Here is a 22,136-nt window from a genome sequence, read left to right on the forward strand (position 1 = left end):
CTTTGCTTTACCTAAACTCTGGCTGTGCAGACAGAGGCCATGATCTTCCTTCCTAAGCCACTTGGTTTAGAAAGCCTGATGGCCCTGGAAGCAGAAATTTGGGCTGCCCACAGCTTGGGGTGGGGATGCTGGAGGAAATGTGGGGGAAGAAGTGGGTTAAATTTGTTCTGAAATTATGAGATTAAAAGCTGATGGGCAAGAAGCAGGAATGACAAGTTCTCAAGGATGGAGGGGAGGGAGGGAAATTTGTTTAGTTCATTAACTGGTGCAGGCATTTGGTGATAATTTTTGGCCATGGGTGGCCAGAGAGAAAGGAAAGCAGGGGTGCCCTGCACTGTTCATAGCTTGCATGACAAGCTGTGCCTCCTGAAATGTCCCCTTCTGTGATTCACCTGAGAAAGGTCCAGAAGACCAGGCCTCTTTTCCATCTGGCCACACTGCTGATGCTTCCTTAGCGACAAGGACTCATATGTCTGCACCAATAATCAAACTAAATCAGGCAGTATCACAGAAGGTACCAGAACGTTTTCTTCAGAAAGAAAGAAAAACTAATGTTGGAGAAGTCTGCCCTGGAATCTCCTTGCAATTAGGTTGGTTGGAGGAAATAATCATTTTTGTCCAGCCAGGTGCACTCCAGAGGGGTCGGACTGCGACTTCCAGTGATGGGCATGGGCAACCAGGTTGGGCGAGACTGCCCTGGTTCACAGGTGTCTAGGTAAGTTGACGGATGCCTAGAATGAGCCATACTTTGACACAGGCGAAGGAATCTGTGACTTTGGCACACATACCTGGTGCAGAAGGGCTGCTGCAGCATTTTTAGCAAGAGCTGTTCAGCGTTCTGAGACCATGGGCTGAAGCTACATGATCAGGCAGCCCCCTGTGGCTAAAGTAGCTGCAACGTCAGCATGTTCTGTGGCTTGAACCCAGAGAAGTGTGGCTGCAGCCTGAATATTCAAAGGCACCCAAATCCCCTTGCTGCTGCTAGGCTACTGCCTCTTCCCATTGGAAAAGTGTGTGCTTGCATTTTAAAGCATGAAAGTTGAAACAATTGCGTATGTATCTCACTTTGAAATATTTATCTATGCAGACGGTACTACTTCTCTGATGCAATAGATGTCCGCCAAGCATTAATTTGAGCCAATTTTGAAGTTAAAAATTAGCTAACGCTTTATAATAATGTACATACTGGATCATTGTTGTAGAAGCTTTTTTTTAGGAAATAAAGAGCAACTCTTTAGGAAGTGAGGAATACTTCAGATAATTTGTTTGTCAAGCAAATATTATTCTTCGTTTTCTGTCATCCCTCTTACTGAGTTCTTCCTTATCTGATGAAATGAACTACAGTGCATGAAAGCTTTTATGAGAACATATGTGTCAGTCTTTAAGGAGACACAAGATTTTTTTTAGACAATGTGCAGAAATCCTTCAACAGATGTTGCTGCATGTTCCTGATTTGTACGTGGAATAAAATTATGGCACATTCCATAAAAATCCAAAATTTTAACTTTGCCTTAAGCAATTCATCAATCTTTCTGCCATGACTATTTTGCTGCAGTACCAAGACACATGTTCATTGTTACCCATTTCCCCCAGTTCACTGTCAAATCTTAGGATCACAAACCAGCAGCCTTGGAAGTAGGGTTGAAGGGGCAGGAAAAGGTTCCTGTGTGTGAGTTGTGCATGCAAGGTTGCTGTTGAGGGCCGAGAAGTCTGGCAGCAAGCAAGTTGGCAACCCTAAGGAAGACCGAAAAAATTGGCATTGGTGGATCTATACAATTCCAATATGGAGGAAACCAGCCATAAGCTGGCTGAAATGCAAAACTGCAGACAGTGGGAGTTTCATCAGTTGCCTTTCACAATCCATTTTTGATTAGAACTCAGACGTAATTGCAGAAGTGAGCTAACTTACAGATGTAGTGTGATTTACATAGTCTAGTGCAAATAACAGTCTCTGTCCTTATTCAGATTATAGAAAATAGTGTTGAATCTCTTGATGAATTGTAGTTCAGCAATTTTATATTGATGCCTGCCTTTAAAATTCCTTCTTAAAGTTATTGTCAGAGAGAAGCTGTGGTTAGTCAATCATAGGTACATTAGCCCAGGCAGAAGATAGATTTATATAGTGCCAAAATGATAATATATTGCTTCTATATTGCCTGAACTGTGTGCTCTGGCCCAATCTTGGCAGCTAAGCAGGGCCAGGCCTGGTTAGGAGCTGGATGGGTGACTTTAGTATATGATTCTATATTGTTGTAAACTGCCCAGAGAGATTCAGCTATGGGTATGATGATCGTGGCGACAACAACTTAAAAACTGGGCTACTTCTTCCTTTTTCCCCTCTGTCCTCCATTTCTTTCATTTGAGTAAATCGTTTTTCCAGTCGCATATCCCCATCTAATTTTTTTCAGTATTAGAGCTCAGTTCTGAACAACGGCAAGTTGTGCCAGTAGGTGTGGCAGCAGAAACAGGCGGAGGAAGGAGAGGAGTCCAGAATGCACCAGCAACAACGGCACACTTCCTTTCACTGGTACCTTCACAGCTGTATCTCAGCTCTTCCAAAATCTTAAACTTGGCAGGGATTCTTGCCCCCTGGTTTTATGTGCAACACCATACTCAGACCTTTATTTTTAATTGGTAATCTAATTCTTCCCCAACTTCTTTTTGATCTGTGTTCAAGAGATGCTCCTGAATCGTTGCTTTTGTGCACCAGTTCAGATTACATTTGGCCTCCTGCTTGCATCACTGACTCACACCTACATACATATGCAAAAAAGAGTTAGACAGGAGTGTTCTATCTGGAGCATACTGGCCCATGTGGTCCCACTTAATGAACCATGTTCTGATGCTCAATAAAGCAAACTTAATAAAATAAGAATTACTCTGATGAATCAGAGCAAGACTCTTCTAATTGAATCTTCTGTGACCAACAGCAGCCAGCCAGAGCTCTCGAGCACAGAAACGGCAAATCTGCAGCGTGTCAGATGTTGCTGGCCTGTACTTTGCATCGCCCTCACCGCTGGTCCTGCTGGCTTAGGGCTGAGGGAAGCTGCGGTCCAACGACATTGGAAGGGGAGCGTGTGCACACATTCCTGCTCTTGCTCTGGACAGTGGTAAGCAGGGCAATGAAAGTGAGGGACTTCACCTCATTCCCATCACTTGCCATTCAGGAGTAGGCCACTCCTGTGCATATTGGCTTTCCTGGGTGGGATCAACCTGTCTGTTCTTGCCACACCAGACCTGCAGTTTCCAGCCCTCCTGGCCAAAGGCAGCCACTAGCTCTGGGCTGAGGCCAGTCCATTTCTCAGCACTGTTGGTTTTACAGACCGGAGCAGGCAGCAAAAACAGGTTTCTTGAGCACCCAGGGGGCTGTGTTGGCTTTATAAGGCACACATAGCACAGGGCTGCTAACACCACAAAGCATATGAAACAGTTTTGTGGAATGTTCTGCCATCTATTCTACCCTTGTTATGGGTACATGCTTCGCACCATGAAACCCCTGCAGAAAAAGGTAATAATCTGCAGATCATTCAGAATCCTCCTGCTATTCTGCAGATCCACACAATCTCCACTGTCCCTTGGATAGCCCAGTTTTGTTTGGCTCTGTGTTGCTTCCACGTGGGATGCTAAATCCACTGAGGGACGTGTTTGTTGGAATGCAATCTGTAGAGAGGTCCTCGTGCTTCTTTTGGGAGCTGGCAACCCTTTCGGCAGTATTGCATTGTTAGGCTGAAATCTTCTTGAACTGGGCACTTTTAGTTGTTTAGACATGATTTTCATATGGCAACAGCTACTTTGTATTACATCAGCCCAACTTACCAGATGGACTTGCATACATTCCCCAAAGGTCTTCAACATCCTAACCTGTCTACCTAAGGCAAAGCAGGTCTTTCTGCTTCTTTAAGATCTTACAACCACTACCTGGAAAACTGATGATTCAGAAGGAAGCAAATTGTATGGTTTGAGGACTTTCCATGACCTAGTTTGTTTTGTGGAAAGGGAACAAAGTGCTGGTAGGGAAGCATTCTCAAATGTTTGGAAAAGAGTTGTGAGTCCTTAATAAGCTGTACACAGGTAAACATGGTAAGGGCAAAGCATCACATGGCTCTTCCTGTGATCTCCAGGAATCAAATTCTTCCATGTAAATCTTCCCAGCTGAAACCAATGTCAGACCACTTCCAGGTAGGTAGTCAGTCTATCCATGGTTTTGGCTGATATGGGAGATGGGTGCGGCCCCTCTCAGGTTCCTGTCCCTTCTTTTTCATCTCCCTTCTGAGTGTCCCAAACACATCCCATGTTAGACCTGGCTCAGTCTGAGTATTGCTGTGGTAAGTTTTGGGCTCTGTTGCATCATGAGGAACAGCCTGACATGTCCGTGGGGTCATAACATGTCACATAAACGAACAAGCCACAGTCACGTCACCAATCTGTTGCCCTTCCCATCACATGGCAGATGGACTCTGTCATTAGTGAGTCTTCATTAATTTACAAGGGGGAGCCAGCCCATGCTCTGGGCTAATAATTTGCAAGAGGAAGGTATCATAAAAGAATGGAGAGCCTGTTGTTTAGACTGTCTTCAAGAAGGGAAAATTGTCCTGGTTTTTAGTCTGATGCTCTAGTCAAGTGCCTGCCAACTATCAGGGCTGGCAGAGAGGAATGATGTAAATAGGGTGCCTGGTTGCAAGGCAGCCGGGGCAGGGATTGGGCCCTTCAAGCCTTTTAAAATAGCAGTGCAAAAGGCCAAGTTTTGGGGGGTGCAAATTTCCTTGCGAGACAAATGGCACCTGTCTGCTACCATGCCGCTATTACAAGGCACTTGGGCTCTGTCCGCTCATGAACGTAAAATGTCTGTTTTCCATCACTGTCACAGTATAGCAATACAATTGCCATCTCTGTAAAACATGGGTCCTCAAACTAAGGCCCAGGGACCAGATCTGGCCCCCCATGCCCATTTGGACCCGCCGCGCCCGAGCTCATGCATGCACCCGCCGCCGCCCACCTCGCCCCACGCACAGGGAGGCAACGGTTTGCTCGCTTAGAGAAAATGATCTCCAAGCAAGCAAGCAAGCTGCTGCCTTGTGCACCTGCCTCCCCTCCCCTCCCCGTGCGTGCCCGCCCACCCGCCTGCCCCTCACCACGTGCCCTGCCCCCACCTCGGCGCACATACCTGGACACACCGCCCCCACCCCCTCACCGGCCGGCGTGCACCGCCAGCACCACCTTTCCGGCCCACGGCTAGCACTGGCACCCTTCAACCGCCCCCCTGCTGAAAGAGTTTGAGGACCCCTGCTGTACAATCTCACATGTACAATCAACAACAGCAGTTCAGTAGCAACAGAGCATCAAACTGAGTGCCCTTAAGAGAACTGGTTTTACTGTGATGCATCCTTCCCCAACCTGGTGCCCTCCAGGTATGATAGACCTCAACTGCCATCACTCCCAGCCAGGTAGAAATGATGAGAGTTGCCGTCCAACGTCTGCTCCACTCGTATTTTCAACAATAACGACCCTGTAGGGTAGGCTAGGCTGAGCGCAAGTGACTGGCCCAAAGCAATCCAGTGAACTTCATGGCCAAATGGGGCCTAGAACCCAGATCGCCCAGGTCCCCAGCCACACCGCACTGGCTCGCAGGTCAAAGTGTCCGCGCTAGGGTTGGAGGGACTGGCTCTCACGCATGCCGTAAAATCATCGCAGGATCTTAGTCCAGTGTTTCTGCCTCACAGGGACATAGGGAAGATAAGAGGAGGATGGGGAAGTACACTGTGTTTACCACCCTGAGCTTCTTGGAGGAAAGCCGGGTGAAAATGTAATTTAAAAAGAAGCTAAGCATTTTCTGTTGTCATTCAGAAATAACACTAAGGGAATAATAAGAAGGGAAGGATAATAATAAGGGAAAGAAGGATCCCAGCAGATGGCAAATTCCGGGTGTGAGGCTCTGCACTTATCTCTCTTATCTGCACTCTGAGCAGCCTCTGAAGATCTTGATAGTCACATCCATGTAAGAGGAGACATTTAAAACTGTGTATTTCCTTGAAAAATTAGATTTCCTTTCTTTCCCAAATCCAGAATGCATCATGACTGCTTTTTATTGTGGTTTTCTGCAGGCTGCACCTGTTCTGTATCACGGAAGCTTTCCCTCTACCATTCTCTACATCGTTTGATCTTATCTCATTTTTAGGCATCTCTGTGCCCTGAGGTTCACTCATTTATAACAATTCACAGGAAGAGAGATTGCAAGGGAAGGATTCTAGCACCCATTGCTTAACTTACAGTAGTTAATTAATCCAAAGGTTGTCATTTCAGGTCCATTATCTAATGAGAATGGTGAGTTAGCATAATCAGTGTTGCCCAACTTGGTACCAGCAGTTGGACTACTGCTCCCATCTTCCTGAGTCAGCATGGCATTGTTCAGGCTAGCTGAGGAAGGTGGGGGTTGCAGTGTAACACATCTAGGACACCTTGTTTGGAAAGGCCGATGTAAACGAAGGGATATTTGCTGTTTTTTAATTCAACTATATTTGTGCTCAACAGTTCATTTGTTGCTATGTTACGAAGTAAAAGGAAGTCTCTCCCCCAGCCTTCATTTGCTATCCCAGAGCTAACAGACCCCCTTAACAAGTGCATCTTGATTCTATGCATGTTTAACTTGGAAATTCTAATGAACGTCATGGAACTTAATTCCAAGTAAGTGCACATATGAGTCTGGCCTTCACTGCAACCATCTCAAAATACTACTATCTACTATAGAATCGTGTCATTGTAAATGCTGTAGTCTGTCATACAGCCAGTGTAGTTTTACTCAAAAACAAAAGCTCTTCATATGCTTTATGTACATTAGCTATCTGCTATTATTTGAAGCTGAGTTTATGTTGTCTGCATTTTATAAGAATCTAAGCAAAGAATATGGTTGCACACCTTTGCAGTTTCTTCGCATTGTTGTGTGGGGTAATGTCGCCCTTCAGTGTAACGTCTGGGTGATAAAAAGAGGTGGGGTGAACGAGGTGCCCAATTTCAGCAGTGATGGGTGGCGGGGATATGGCATGGGGTGGCTCTACAAAAAGTTGGGTTGGAAGTTGTTCCCTTGACCACCCGGTTATCCTCCATCTGTCAGGATCTCAGTTGCCTTGTCAGCTGGTCCCAGTAGCTGGTCAGGTTGGTCAAAACTAAACCCTTTCCTAGTCACAACTTGATTGAGGATGAGAAGATCGACTTGCTATGTATCAGAGGCTTGGGTGGGGGAGCTGGGTGGTTACCCTTCCTCTGGTGCTGGGCCAGAAGAAGACAGGGACAGTGCTTAGTATGCTGCCAAGCAGCTTCTCTGAGCTGGCAAGGATCGTCTCTGGGATGGTGGTGGAGAATCCAAGGATGGTTGCCCTTGGAGATTTCAACACGGCCATTGTAACACACATGGAGATGTCAGCATGTCCCCAGAACATGCCCTCGAGCTGTTATTTGCACAGTGGTGTGAAGGGGATGGTCTGTGATGGTGGTATCAACCCATTGGTTTATCATTACCCCGTTACCATGCTCAGAGCAGTCATTGAAGTTTGGACTGATGGGCCTTGAGTCCATCAGCAGGGGTGGGAAACCCAGTAAGATGGTCCACCTCCAGCTTTGAAGGATTCTTGGGCACTCTGGGAAATTTTCCAGATGACACAGCTGTGAACCTATGGAAGCCCAAGTCTTGCTATAGAATGATGGGATGAGATAGGGATAAGACCATTGTTTGCTCATGGCATGGTCCAAGACCAAGCACTGATGTGAGCATGAAATGGGCTGATGATAAACCAATCGTTTCTAAATGTACTTTTATTTCATTGTACTACTGTCCTGTGACTTTTTGGTGAAGGATGGCATATAAAGGCTTTAAATACGTAAATTCCCTCTACATTGCGCTACAGTCAGGTATCTGCCCAATTCTCCTTGAGTTACAGGGAATGAGGCAAGTCAGATGATGGCCTGAGAATTGGTGGCAAAAAACCCCTAACCACAGATGTGATTGAATGGTGGCTGGACGGAGCAGTCAACTGCAATCCCCGAGCTGCAGTGAGGGCAGCAAAGGCGGCTTGCTTTACTCTTCCACTGTAACCTTGGGAAGCCTTTGGAATTGTGTGGTTCAGTGTCTTTTAGCAGCAGGTGGCATGTGGGATCCTACAGACACCGCCTGCTGAGGAACAGTCACAAGGCTCTTTGGGGATGAACTTATTTGCCTGTGAACTTATTTGCCGCCTTATTCATCCCCCTTATTTGGGGATGAGCTTATTTGCCTGTGAACTTATTTGCCGCCTTATTCATCCCCCTTATTTGGGGATGAACTTATTTGCCGCCTTGAATGCCACCGTTGATGCAGGTCCAGAGAGGGGGACCGGCGCACCATCTTGTCCAGTTCTGCTGGGTCAGGCTCAGCTTCTGGGGCCTGATGCGACGCCCAAACGCTGGAGGCTTTGTGCCAGTCCGTCTTGCCGTGCACCGTTCCACCTTTCAGACGTGCTCGGAGGAGGTCGACGAGGCGGGTCCACGGCGTGCGCCTTGAAAGAGGCAGCCATGCTCCTCTAGCAACCCTCGCGGGCCTCGGCGCTTAAGACCTGGCACCCGACCGGGCTGTACAGCATTAGGCCTTCCCCCGCCATTTCGGCGCCTGACTCGAGCTAAATTGGGGGGGGGCGCCCCGCCGCCCCGCGCAAGGAAAGGCCGGGCCGAAAGGCCTCGTCCTCGGGCAAGAACACGTCGCCTTCCCTCTCCCTCCCCGCTCACAAGGCTCGCGGGGCGAGGGGCCGCGGGCGCCGTCGCTCGGAAAGCGCGCCGGGGCCGGGCCGGGCCGGGCCGGGCCGGGCCGGGCCTTCCCGGCGTCTCAGGCCGGCCGAGGCGGGACACCCTGCGGGGGCCGCGGCGACGTGCCAGCTGCGCGGCTGGAGCGGCGACGAGGGGAAAGTCGCTTTCGCCGCCCAGGGAACAAGGCCAGGCTTCCTCGCGAGGAGCCGCCAGCGCCCCGCCACGGCCGCGGCAGGGCCGCTCCCGCCCGGGGCCGCCGACTCCTCCTCCGCCGCTCCGGAACAAGGCGAGAGGCGGAGCTCGGGGCTCCTATATAAGGGCTCCGGCGAGGCGGCGGCTCTGTCATTCCACCGGCTCCGGTCTCCAGCAGCCTGCGAGGGGCGCTGTTGCCACGCTCGCCGCCGCCGCCGCCGCCGCTTCCCGCGCCTCCGTGCCCAGACGCGGCGCTCTGTTCTCCTCCGCGCCTCAGCCCTCGCCGCCAGCGCGCCCGCCGCCTCCGCTTATGTACTTCGCCGCCTCCATGAACGGATTCCGCGACAGCCGGATCGAGGAGGGCTCCTTCCTCTTCACCTCCGAGTCGGTGGGGGAAGGGCACCCAGGTGAGAAGGGGGAAAGGTGCGGGGCGGGGAGGGGGCTGGGCGAGGGGCCCGGCGGCGGGAATGGCGGGCGCGCGCTCGCTCGCTCGCGCTGGCGGGCTAATCGGCGGGCGCGCCCCGCGGGCGGCCAAACGGGCGGAGAGCGCTCGCGAGCGGGCCCTTTTGGGCGCGCGCTGCTCGAGCAGGCGCCGCCTCGGTCCCGATCCGGCGCGCGCGCTCCCCTTCTCCCCACGCCGCGCTCCCCACGCGGCAGGGGGTGGGGGCGGGGAGCCGAGGGAAGGGTGACGACACCGGCCTCTTCCTGACGCGCGCGCGCGCGCGCCCGCCCGCCCGCTCGGCCCGGCTCGCTCCCGCCCGCGATCGCGGGGACGCGCGCCCGCATTGCAGACAACCACGTGGTGCCCTCATGGACGGTCTGGGAGGGAGAATGGACGGGGGGGGGGCGATGGGAGACCGGCGTCCATGTTAACACGGGATCGGGCAGGGCGCGGGGCAGAGAAAGGACGGTGCGCGGTGATGCCCCGCGCGGCGGGGCGGGGGGCGGAATGGCTGCGAAATGGGTCCCGTAGGGATGGGAGGCAAGCAAGATCAAAAAATGCATGTACGGTTACCTAACATGTGTTCGTTGTGTAACAAAGCGACCCGCCGCACAGTGCTGCCTAGCAAGCCTGCTCGGCAGTCATGCTCACGGAGTTCGGTGGGCTTTACTCCCAGGTAAGTGTGTGTAGGATCGCAGCACGTAGAACGCCTGGAGAGCACTTTCTGCAGCGGGCCGAGTTGGAAAGAGACTCGGGCGGAAGGAGGCTTGAGAGTCTCATTGTCCTTCTCCGCCATGATGCCTGGGAGGTCTCCTGGATGGAGGGGAGGGCTCCTGCTAGGGTCGGGCTGCCTCATTTTGGTGGTGGAGGATGTGTGCCTTTATACACTGTAGGGAACACTGTTCTAAATATAGTCTGTTCCAGGAGGCTGCCTAGGAACAAGAAGGCTTTGATGCAAGAGCGGGGTGGGTGGGAATTGGGTCTCTCGCTCAGCCCCCACCCTGCACCTTGTGCAAGTGGCTGCTGCAGAAAAGCCTGCTGGAGAGGGCTTGCCTTTTTCACCGCAGGCATGTGGCTTCTGTGGAAGAACTCCCCCATGTGCTGAGTTTTCAGGGCCATCGTAGGTATCAGCTTCACTTTCTCTTCGACTCAGACAGTTCACAAAGAAATATAAAGGCATGAATTGGGGATTAACATTTTGCTCTTCAAGGGACATGTGTTCTTCTGATCTTGTCAAGTGGCCCATGTCCCCATATGTACACATATCAGTCCTTGGTTTGCTTTGTAGCTGTAGCCTCCATTAAAACCATGCAAAATACTTGTTCATAGAACAGTGGAGTTGGAAGGAATATCAAAGGTCATTTAGTGCAACACGCTGCTGGTGCAAGGAATTAGATGCACGATATGTGACCAGCTCTGCATAAAACGCAGAAGGGCAGGCGGCACTACCCTCCGAGACTGCTCCACAGCTAAATAAGTCATTCTGGGTTAAAAAGACAAATCAGTGCTTTTTCACAAAGTTTATGTCAACTTATAAATGTCAACCCTTACGTAGTTGATCCTTGAAAACCTTTACCAACAGAACGTGGTGATGGCTACCAAATGTGGGCAGCTTTAAAGGGGGATTGATTTCTTGGAAGATAAGGCTGTGTGGCTACTGTCCATGCTGTCTATATATTATCTCCAAAATCAGAGCTGGTACATTTCCAAAGACCTGGAGGAGGGATGCCATTGTACTCCTGTCCTTTATCAGCTTCCTATAGCCATTTTGAGTGGCTACTACATGAACAGAAATCTAAGCATAGTCCACTCTGACCTATCAGCTGTTCTTAAATGCATTTAGATCGGGGGAGGCAACCTGAGGCTCTCCTGTTGTTTTGAAATGTAAGTTCCATCAGCCCAAGCCAAGATGGCATATGGTCAGGTCTCTGGGATCTTTATCCAACACATCTGGAGGTGACTAGATCACCTCCTTGCTGTGGGCAACAGGCTTGCCTTAAATACTACGCTATCTCTCACAAGACTGGCAAACCTCTGGCACAGGGGCTGCTTCACATTGTATTTTTAATCCCCTAGGCTGATCAGCACTGGTTGTGTTTAATTTTTTAACATGCAATTAACCAGAGAATTCTGGTTGTTGATAGACTAAAAATAGAATAAACGACTATGGCTTCAGGATTAGATAGCATTTCTAGCCTATAGATCACACAGTTGGCTCTGAACTGGCTCCAGGCACAGTCTTTTGCAGGTTGCAAGCTGACGAATGTGGGTAGTTGTAGGACTTTCCTATCCAACCACATAGGATTTTGCTCTTCGTAGCGTATCTTACACAAGGTTACAGCTTTCTGACTGGTGAAGCAGCCCCACATTCCCATTAAAGAGCCTCATGCACTAGCCATTACCTGTTGTGGGAGTGGCATGGGCCCCCCTGCAAGGTGGCTGAGTCCTTGCAAGACAATGGACTAGGGCAGGTCCCAGAAAGGATATGTCTCAGCCCAAGCTTATTGCTGTAGCATGTGGATAGCTCTGAAACACTGCATGCCTCTCAGGTTTCTGTGCTCCATTAGAACATGTATCGTAGCAATCTTTTCCAACCCGGTGCCCTCCAGATGTTTTAGATCACAAGTCCCATCCAGAATGCTGGCGGTTGTATTTGCAAACATCCAGAGAGGATCAAGTTGAGCAAGGCCACACTGCAGTGTGGCTTGGTGCGTTATCTGGCTGAAACCTGCCTTGGTTTCTGGTTGGGACTAAATTGCATTCAGATCATACAAGGTTCTGGATTTTGTAACTGGGCAGCTTGCTTGTGCTTACAAAACCGAATGCAGTATTGTACACTTGAATTGTGGGAATTTGGTTATGAATGTCTAAGTAGAAATTAGGAAATGGGGCTGAAAAGCTTAATACAACCTTCCTGCATTTGAGGCATTAATCCTTTTGGCTGGGAATGATGGGAGTTGAAGTCCAAAACAACTAGAGGGTACCAGGTTGGGAAAGTCTGGTTTCAAAGATATATGGGGTTAACTATAGCTGAGATTGAAATTGAGGAACACTCATGTGGATCTTTTGGCAGAGATATTTTCATAGGAGATAAGAAAAACTTGGTCTTGCTAACTAGCAGTAATACCTTTATTATATGCTTTTGCACAGTGGTACTCAATATTAAATTTTTGATAACTGTTAATCTGGTTATCAATTGCGAGCAAACAGTATTGTGAACTGTTGTGATGCAGTGGTGTCAAAATACATAAAACTTGTAACGAAATAGGTCAGAAATTTATGACACTCCAGATGGTGTTAGGCTCCAGCTCAAGCCCAGCTAGTTTTTCTTGATCAGAGACTGGGAGTTGTACTCCATCACTTAAAGAGCCATAGATTCCTCAGACCAGCCATAACCACCCTGAGACATAATGCCCTGAGACATTGTGAAGGGCAGGATATATAAAGGTATAAATAAATGCAAGGAAGTCCCAGGAATTTCAGTCAGTGGATTGGCAAAAAAAATCAGTGCTGTTATCAGCCAGAGTAGACCTTTCTGGGAAGGAAGCGCCATATTTACATGAACAGGCTGATAAGGCAAATTCTTTATCTGGTTCACAGTCCTAGAAACAACCAGTAAAAACTAATATTTCAGCTTGTATTGTGTAATGCCGTTAATACTAAACTTGAACGGGTTCCATTATGGAGATCGGGAAAGTAATGGAAGTTTCCTTATTTCAGATAAGATTTGCGATCAAATTAGTGATGCTGTCCTAGATGCCCATCTTAAACAAGATCCAAATGCCAAAGTAGCGTGCGGTGAGTACACCTGGATGTTATATGAGGAACAGCAGCGTCTGTTGCGGGTGTGGTCAGCAAAAGCTGCCACTCTTCTGCACTTGAGCTGATGGCACTGACTCTGTCCTTACACAGAAACTGTTGCAAAGACTGGAATGATTCTTCTAGCTGGGGAAATAACATCCTCAGCTGCGGTTGACTATCAGAAAATTGTTCGTGAAACAATCAAGCACATTGGCTATGATGATTCCTCAAAAGGTAAGTAGGCCAGTCGCATAGTGGACCACCCCTAGATTATTCTCATTTCAGATAGAATGCCCTTGACTATTCATGCTTGCTTGTCCTGAGCTTAATTTGTGCATTCTAGGCTTTGACTACAAGACCTGCAATGTACTGGTCGCTCTGGAGCAGCAGTCACCTGACATAGCTCAAGGAGTCCATCTCGACAGAAAGGAAGAAGATGTTGGTGCTGGAGATCAGGTTGGTGCTAACAGTGCCTGGATTCATCTTAATTGGACTCACAGATCTAATCCTGGAACCAGTTATTTTCAATTTAGGAATGATTTGGAATTAGGAGTGAACAATGAAGTGGCCCAGTTTGCCAACAACTCCAAATTGTTTATTTAAAAAATGTTTTAATAAATAAAATAAATTATCTAGGTTGGTTAAAAGAAAAATTGTTTGTGAGGGACTTCAAAAGGATCTCTACAAACTGGGAGAAGGGTCATAAAAATGACAAATGCAGGAGAGGAGAACTCAAATTATTGAAGGGGTGGGAGCAGCTCCCCTGTGGTAGAGGTTGCAACACCTTGATTGAGACTGTTTAGCTTGGAAAAAACGGTGAGTAAAGGGAGACATGATAGCAGTGCACAAAAGTATAGAGAAAATAGTTAGGGCAATCATTGTTTCCCTCCTAATGGTGGAATCCAGCATTATCCTATGAAGCTGATTGGGGGGGGGAGAGTCAGCACAGCACGGCATGGAAAAACTTAATGGGGAAGGAGACTATCAGTGGCTACTGGTCCTGATGGCAATATACCTCCTCCAGTACTGGAGGCATTTGCTGGGGGATATGGGTGAGAGGGTGCTGTCTTATTTGTGTCTTGCCTTTGGGTTTCCTGTGTGCAGTCAAGAGAATGCTGGATTGGATGAACTTTATGACCCAGTAGGTCTTAGCTTTAAAAACGTCATTGTTGGAAACTGAACTTTACAATCTCCCCTCGTGGTTGTTGTTCTTATCGTTGACAGGGTTTGATGTTTGGGTATGCCACCGATGAGACAGAAGAATGCATGCCACTGACTCTTCTTCTAGCACACCAGCTGAATGCAAAGTTGGCAGAACTCCGTCGTAACCATTCCTTGCCCTGGCTGCGACCAGACTCGAAAACTCAGGCAAGTTCCTTGCATCTGTTACCCAATTAGAAGGTGCAGAGAAGCAGGCCGAGAAGAGGAAACGTCTCTTGTTAGGGAAAGCTTTTCTATAGATGCTTTTCTGTTAAATTCTGTGAGCTACAAGCAAAAAGTACACTGAAATATTGCAAATGCTGATGTTTTCCTTGGATTCTTTCCAGGTGACTGTGCAGTACAGGCAGGATCGTGGTGCTGTCATCCCTATCAGAGTCCACACAATTGTCATTTCCGTTCAACATGATGAGAAAATTGGACTGGATGAAATGAGGGATGCCTTGAAAGAGAAGGTGGTCAGAGCCGTTGTGCCTGCAAAATACCTGGACGATGATACTATCTATCACCTGCAGCCTAGTGGCCGTTTTGTAATTGGGGGTCCCCAGGTATGACAAGATGAGGTTTTTGTTTCTTACCTAGTCTGGGTCGATATAGTGCCATATAATGGCCAATCTATTTAAGAGCCGTGTGCTCTTGGCTTGCTGTAGCCTGTGTTTATCCAGCGATGTGCTGGATTCTTTACTAAGATTAACAAAAGATGTAATTACCTAATTCCTGATTGCAGGGGGATGCTGGCTTGACTGGTCGGAAGATCATAGTGGACACCTATGGTGGTTGGGGAGCCCACGGAGGTGGTGCTTTCTCTGGTAAAGACTACACGAAAGTCGACCGCTCAGCTTCTTACGCTGCTCGCTGGGTTGCAAAGTCCCTTGTGAAATCTGGTCTTTGTCGAAGAGTGCTTGTTCAGGTACATTCAAAATGTTGCTCCTGGGATACAGGTTTTATCTAGTACCACAAAATAATGAAATTGATGTGAGAATGCAGTGTTACTTGGGTCACGTAGGGTTAAGATGTCACCTTGAGACTGCCTGAAGGCAAGGATGGTTGCCAAGCGTTGCTGAGGCTTGAGAAGGTTGCAGCAGGACTTGTCATCTTAAGGGGGAGGAGGTCTAGAAGGCCAGTGTTTCTGGGTCTTTTACGTAGAAGTAAAACTGTATTTGCAAGGATGTAGGTTTAGAAAGAGATGAGAGTTGGGGAGGAACTGGGTGCGGAGGAAGGACATCATTTGGCGATTGAAGCAACTGCGTATTTTAATGTTTGTGATGCGTATCAACCTTGTTCTCAGGTCTCCTATGCCATTGGAGTGGCCCATCCACTGTCAGTTTCGATTTTCCATTATGGCACCTCTCAAAAAACCGAGTATGAGCTGCTAGAGATTGTGAAGAAGAACTTTGACCTCCGCCCAGGGGTCATTGTCAGGTAAAACATGGTGGTGCATGCAAGTGTCGAAACAGACACCTCGGCGGTGATAAGGATGGGGCTAGGTGTAAGCAGGGTGCCGTGACCCATCTGGACGGAACTGCCCTTCATGCACTGTGGTGTTGGCCATCACCCTTACCCTATGCCAGGGGTCGGCAACCTTTAACACTCAAAGAGCCATTTGGACCCGTTTCCCACACAAAAGAAAACTGGGCCGCAAAACCCTTTTGACATCTAAAATGAAGATAACGCTGCATATATCGCTTTTTACCTTAATGCTATGCATATCTTCATTACGATTTAGCTGCAGCTCTTGTTTAGTCACTGAAAACTTATTTTTAATCTTACAATATAAACTAGTAGGACTCCTTTCGTATATTTTGAATAGGAGAACAGCTTCCTGCAGAGTCAAAGTCAGTGCTAAAGGGCTGCATGCATTAAACAGCAAACCCCATAAGTTCGTCAACAGTAAAAGCAAATGAATCTACCCACTTATCATTAAACGTTTGGTTTTCTTCAGAAACTTTTCTTCAATTTATCCATGGTTGGCTACTGGGGAAGTGGCAGATATAGGTGTGTTTAGTGACTGATTAGCAGATAAACAGTCAAGTGATGTGAACTGTGACAGGTCCCAAGCGCAGCTTTTATCATTCAGAGGAAGGAGATGACATTTGGACAAAGAGAATCTGTTCAGAGGGTTTGGTGTAACATGAGAGCCTGCAGGAAGCTTGTTCCACTCTTTCCCTGCAATGTCAATTTACTTAACCTGCTGTTCCTGAGTGGATGCCTCATCATCATCTATTGGTATTTTGTAACTTGGAGCCTCGGTCCCAGATCGGCGGCTGTGATGTGTATTTTGGGCGACGGAGCCGCAGCAGGGGGAGTCAAGAGCCACGTGCGGCTCCGGAGCCGCGGGTTGCCGACCCCTGCCCTATGCCCTTCACCTCCGCTACATACGAAGTGGGTTGGCAGGCACCAGTTTGATGTGCAGTGGTCACAGGAGGTGGTTGCAGTCTCCAACCCCTGCATGTGCGTGCTCTTGAGAAAATCAGTGGGTTCTGGGTGTGTTTATCTCTGCAAACACTCTTTGATATGTAATGTTTAAAGGAGAGAACCTGGGCTGCTTCCCTCAGCGCTCACCCGCTGTATTCTAGACTAGTCTTCCCAGCCTGGTGTCCTCCAGACGTTCTAGACTGCATGCCCGGCCAAGGCCTCACTGGATAGGGCTGGTAGAAACCGACATCCAAAATGTTTGGAAGGTGGCTGTCGGTGAAGGCAGTCCCTGGTGTCATGTGCTTAGTGGGGTCATGGAGAAAGGGAAGAAGTCCAAACCAGAGTGGGTTGTAGGACGGTTGGCCAGCCACACAAGCACTTCCATCGCCAGGGCTTCTTAAAGTTCCAGCCAGTCGAAAAGGAATTCGGAATAAGAAAGTGTACTTGAGCCAGAAATGTTACCAGCTGTGTCTAATGTCAAAGCCTTTCCTCCAAACATCGCCAGTGGCATATTGTAGTAGCAGCTAAATACACCGTAGCAAAACAAGCCTGTTCAAGAGCCTATAAGGAGTTTCACATTAGTGAATCGGCACCGATTTGGTTTGTTCTGAGAAAGTTAAGCCTGCCTTCCGGAGATCTATTTGGCATTTATTCTGAGCTGACACCTAGGGCTAATTAGCGAGCTCGTTCTTTTGTTTTCTTTTACTGGGTGTCTAGTCCCAAGGAGGACCCAGTATGAAGGCAGGCGGGCCTAGTTGTGCAAATACCGCAGTTCATCAGAGCTGTGCCAATGCCTTTTACTAGCTGTTGGAAGTCAGGTGGGCTTGGTTGGATTAAGAGCTGGTTATGCAGTTAGGAAGTACCATTCCCAGAGGAGAGCCTTGTGATGGTCTGCAGTTGGATGTAGCCATTCTTAAGGAAGGGTGAGTATTCCATGATCAATGCCAGCTGAGCCCAGGGGCTTAGACTTGCTTGGGCCGTGTTTATGCTCTTGCCTGTGGCACCCAGAATGGGGACACGCTATTGAGACTGACCCTGGTGAGACGCCACCCTGGTCTCTCTCCTAGGCCTGCAGCATTGACCCATCCCTGCTAAGAGGCCGTTCAGGTGTAGCTGCTTTATGCTTTGCTTGGTAAATGCCCTTTATTGAGTTACGGACTTGTATATTCCAGGGATCTGGATCTGAAGAAGCCTATTTATCAGAAGACTGCAGCCTATGGTCACTTTGGTAGGAACAACTTCCCATGGGAAGTGCCCAAAAAGCTTAAATACTGAATATGTTGGGCGTCTTTCCCCAGACCTGTTGGTGTACTTTACAGAGAAACCTTCAGGCTTTTCTGTGGGAAAGAGCCCCTATTCCCTAAACTGGTCCTGTCCTTCTCTGCTCTTAACTTGGCACACTCTGTCCATGGCTATGAATATTAGTCCTCCGGGGACCGCAAATTGCACTGTGCTTTCTCCTCTTCCTGGTGTGCTTGACGTATGAGTAGAGCCAGTTGAGTGTAGGGCACTATATGTAATATATAGAGAAGAACAGACTGTACTCACAAGAGCGCTTCAGTCTAATCCTTTCCATTTCCTCCCTTCACACAACGAACAAGAAACTTCCTATGTAATGTACGCAGTCTGATTCCATATGCGCTCTTCAGGCCCTTAGGCAGCATGGTGCAGTGACTTGGCTCTGTTGAGAATAAAGCCCACCGCTCCACCTCGGCTCCGCTCGGTCTCCCGCGAGCCGCCACGACCACTTCAGCAGATAGCCAGCCGTGCATGCAACAAGTTCCAGTGGGAACTTCAGTCTCGCGCAGTTTTTACACAGAGGCAATTCGGGTCCAGCAGTCAATGGTATTACGCTCCACAATCCAGTCAGCACCATATTTTAATTATTTCCTGCTCTTTGTCGGGGGGTGGATGTATTAAGGTTTTAAAAAAAATCCTATGCACACGTTTAGCACTAGCCAAACCTCACCATCTTTATCCAAGGGGCGCTTGGCCAGCCTTGTGGCGTATTACAGAGAAGTCACAGGGTCGGACCCAAGGTCTGTAGGCTGCACACTTTTGGCGCCTGGAATTTTTTTCTTTAGAGCCAAGAACTTCATGTTGCACAAAACTCCCAGGGTTTTGTTTTCTAAGCCAGGTCCAAATTGCATTCTGAAGTACTGGTGTAGCTACAGAGAAGCCAGTGCCAAATGCATTTGGAAGGGATGAGGGGAGAAACCCTACATACTTGAAACTTTTTAATTGCTTATTTATTGTGTTTGAGACAGTGTGGTGTGAGTACAGAGAAGCCCTTGTCTCAAATGGCAGCTTTTAAACTTTATTTTGACACCATGAATTCCTTGACAGTTTCCAGCATTCCCTGCTAGGCCAAGGTGTCCTACAGAAAAGCCTTGGGTCACAACCTACAGGGGGTCTGGCTTGTGTAAAACAGGGGAGGGCAGTGCTGGGTGACTGGCCTTGGGAGGGGCTAACTTGGCTGGTGTTGTACAGAGAAGCCAGCTTGTTTACCTGCCCGTCCCATGGCCCGTGTCTTCAGCCGGAAGTGCCTTTTGCGTTCCACTTTTTTTCTGGGCATTTATTACATATGTCTGGTTCTTGAAATTCCAAGTTGATCTTAATAAAGTGCTAGGTTCTAAATTTGTTGTGTGTCTGGTCTGATTAGAACAATGGCCCTTGTGCTTTAAAGGGGTGTGCTGTTTACACTGGCATCCTGCCGTTTAGGCAGCTGTAGTCTTCTCATTTTACCTTCACTGCCCTGTTAAATGGGTTGCACTGGTGATTAGTGCCTGGTCCCAAGTTCACCCGGCTGAGTGGGGGGCACTGGCCTTGTGGATCAGGACAAAGGAGCTACCCTTGGAGCCCAGTAAGAACACTTCTGCAAACCTGAGCGTTACCCCAGATTTGTCATGCAGCCCAAGAAATATAAAATGTTCCACTTCGTAAATACATGGTCCTCATCTTTTTCAAACATTTGGGGATTTGTGCCCTCAATTTTTCAATCAGAATGCCTTAAAACGTCTCTTTTATAAGGGGTTGTCTAATTCACAGAGATGCTGCTTTGTGTTGGAGGAGTCTTAATATTCACTGATGTACATGTTCTGTTAAACTATTTACCTGCTTCATGGAAATTAACATGGAAGAAGAAATGCATTCTCTGTATTAAAAGAAAATCAGAAGGATTAACAGTTCTAATAAGGCCCTTGACCAATTGCATTATAACATGGCTGGCAGATCCCCCCCCCCCCGCCCCAGTTCAAAGGGACACTTGAGTATTTGGTCCACTCTTGCTGAAGCCTTTGTATATTTGCTAGAAAGCTCTATGGACTTTGTACATGTGCATATTACATAAATTGGGTTTTTTTAAAGGGTACCTGTGAGCTCCTTAGGGGGGGATCCTTTTGCGGACACCAATGACCCTGATCAGCTTAGATTATGTAAGAGATCTCCCAAGTTCACATGCAGCAAAGGGCATGCAAGGTCACAGCAAGTTTGTTTATTCAAAACATTTTTATGCCGCCCCCATCGCAACAAAGCATCGGGGCGGCTTACAAAAATATATTACAGGACATCAGTTTATTAAAACTGACTTTGTTGAACAGTAACTTTGAACAGCTAGCAATGTCATACGATTTGACTCCTGTTTACAGTACAACAGCCTCTTCCCTTAATGTGTGCATGAAACATTTAGAGGCAAGTGTCCACAAATTTAACCCACGACAACTAAATCTTCCTCAATGAATTCATAGTTTGGAATCTCAAGATTGGCAGGAGCTGGGCCTTTACGGACTCTGCCAGATGCGTCATAATGCGACCCGTGGCATGGGCAGTGATGGCCACCACACTCTCCAGCATTAGCAATAGGTGCACAACCAAGATGGGTACACACACCTATCGGTACAAGCCACTCCGGCTTCTTTACCCTGTCTAAATCATGCTGTGGTACCCCGGACTCTCGCTCAATCTCTTTCTGGGTTTGGTGACGCACAAAGATGGGCTTCCCTCGCCATCTGCAAATGTTTCTAGCTAGAACTGGGTGTTTCCTTGAAGTATCGGCACTGACTGCGATTTTTAACACCAGAAGCAGAACCAGAGGGGGAGGAATTGTGTAAGGCGTGTGGGTGCTTCCTGTAAGAGGAACATTCATACCTGGCTTGGCGTTGCTTAAGCTGTCATCTGCCTTGACAGATTTCTTTCTGCGTCAGCTGTTGGAGGCTCCTTACTGTGACTGGGCATGCACCTCCTCCTGCGAGCCTGGCAGACGCTGCCTGACGTTGGCCTCCTGCCCTAATGAGCCGCTGCATGGGCAGCTGGCCTCCTCACCTAAAGCCCCTAAGCGGCTTTTGCTGAAACTGTCCTAAAGCACGGAGCCTTCGAGATGCTTTCTCACTTGCAGAAGACTACTTAACAGCACCCTGAGGTAGTCCCCCTCATGCCAATGTGGTGCTTGCTACGTGTTTAAAGCTGCCACTTTGTCTGCTGTGAGGACTATCAGATCAGCATTCCCTATAAATACTGAGGGTGATACATAGGCCTGGATTAACTGCGTACTGGAGTGACCACCTAATACAGTCGCAGTTTGGACCCTCTAAAGAAAAGCTTGAGAATGCATAAACGTGTCCTGTGAATCTATTAGGTTCTCCCAATTTCTCCCCATGGTCCACTTAGTCACTTTAAACATCAGCACAGCATTCAATAATGAAACGGATGTATTAAAGCTACTGTCTGTGAGTTAAATATACTTAAGGCTATTAAAATACATTAGAAGGCTTCATTCTGGCAGATCGTGCTGAGGTCTGCTATCCTGAGCATAACTCGAAGTAAGCAGCACTGAACTCCGTAAATGGAGTGCTTCTGCACCTGCCTTTCCATCCAGAACGCCTGGGGTCCACTGACTGTTCGCAGTGGTTCCACGTGCCATAGGCAGATTACTGCATTCCAGTCTTTGTTTCATTCTTCCCATACTTTCTTCAGACAAACTTTTTTGGCGATTAAACAATGGCTGTGCCAGCTGCAATACAAAAATGTAATAAAGGCACCCATTCCAGGTAAATTGAGGTAAAGATTTGATGATATAATCGATAATTTTATTATGGAAAGATAGTCTTGCTGAAAAAATAAAGGTTTTTACGAAGTTATATATGCCCTGTTTAATCTTTTGGAGTTTTGAACAACAGCAAATGTGGGTTAAACTCCTGCTGCTTGTGAGGGTCCCATGAAGGGTCTGGCTGGCTGATGTAGGAAGCTGAATGCTGGGCTAGATAGGCCTGATCAGGCATGGTCCTTAATCCCCCTCCCCGCC

General features: G+C 48.1%; 1 protein-coding gene across 1 annotated transcript; it reads left to right on the top strand.

Moving 5' to 3' along the window:
* The first annotated feature begins 9,117 nt into the window (after positions 1 to 9,117).
* MAT2A (methionine adenosyltransferase 2A) lies at positions 9,118 to 19,474 on the top strand. Its single transcript, XM_044437642.1, has 9 exons — positions 9,118 to 9,368; positions 13,124 to 13,201; positions 13,316 to 13,438; positions 13,548 to 13,660; positions 14,429 to 14,572; positions 14,752 to 14,970; positions 15,150 to 15,332; positions 15,711 to 15,844; positions 18,010 to 19,474. Exons 1-9 carry the CDS (start codon positions 9,272 to 9,274, stop codon positions 18,110 to 18,112), a joined length of 1,194 nt encoding a protein of 397 aa, XP_044293577.1. The 5' UTR covers positions 9,118 to 9,271; the 3' UTR covers positions 18,113 to 19,474.
* Positions 19,475 to 22,136: the final 2,662 nt, after the last annotated feature.

This window comes from Varanus komodoensis, unplaced genomic scaffold, assembly GCF_004798865.1.
Source record: "Varanus komodoensis strain SLA01 unplaced genomic scaffold, ASM479886v1 scaffold30, whole genome shotgun sequence".
In the NCBI taxonomy this organism is placed as follows: Eukaryota; Metazoa; Chordata; class Lepidosauria; order Squamata; family Varanidae; genus Varanus; species Varanus komodoensis.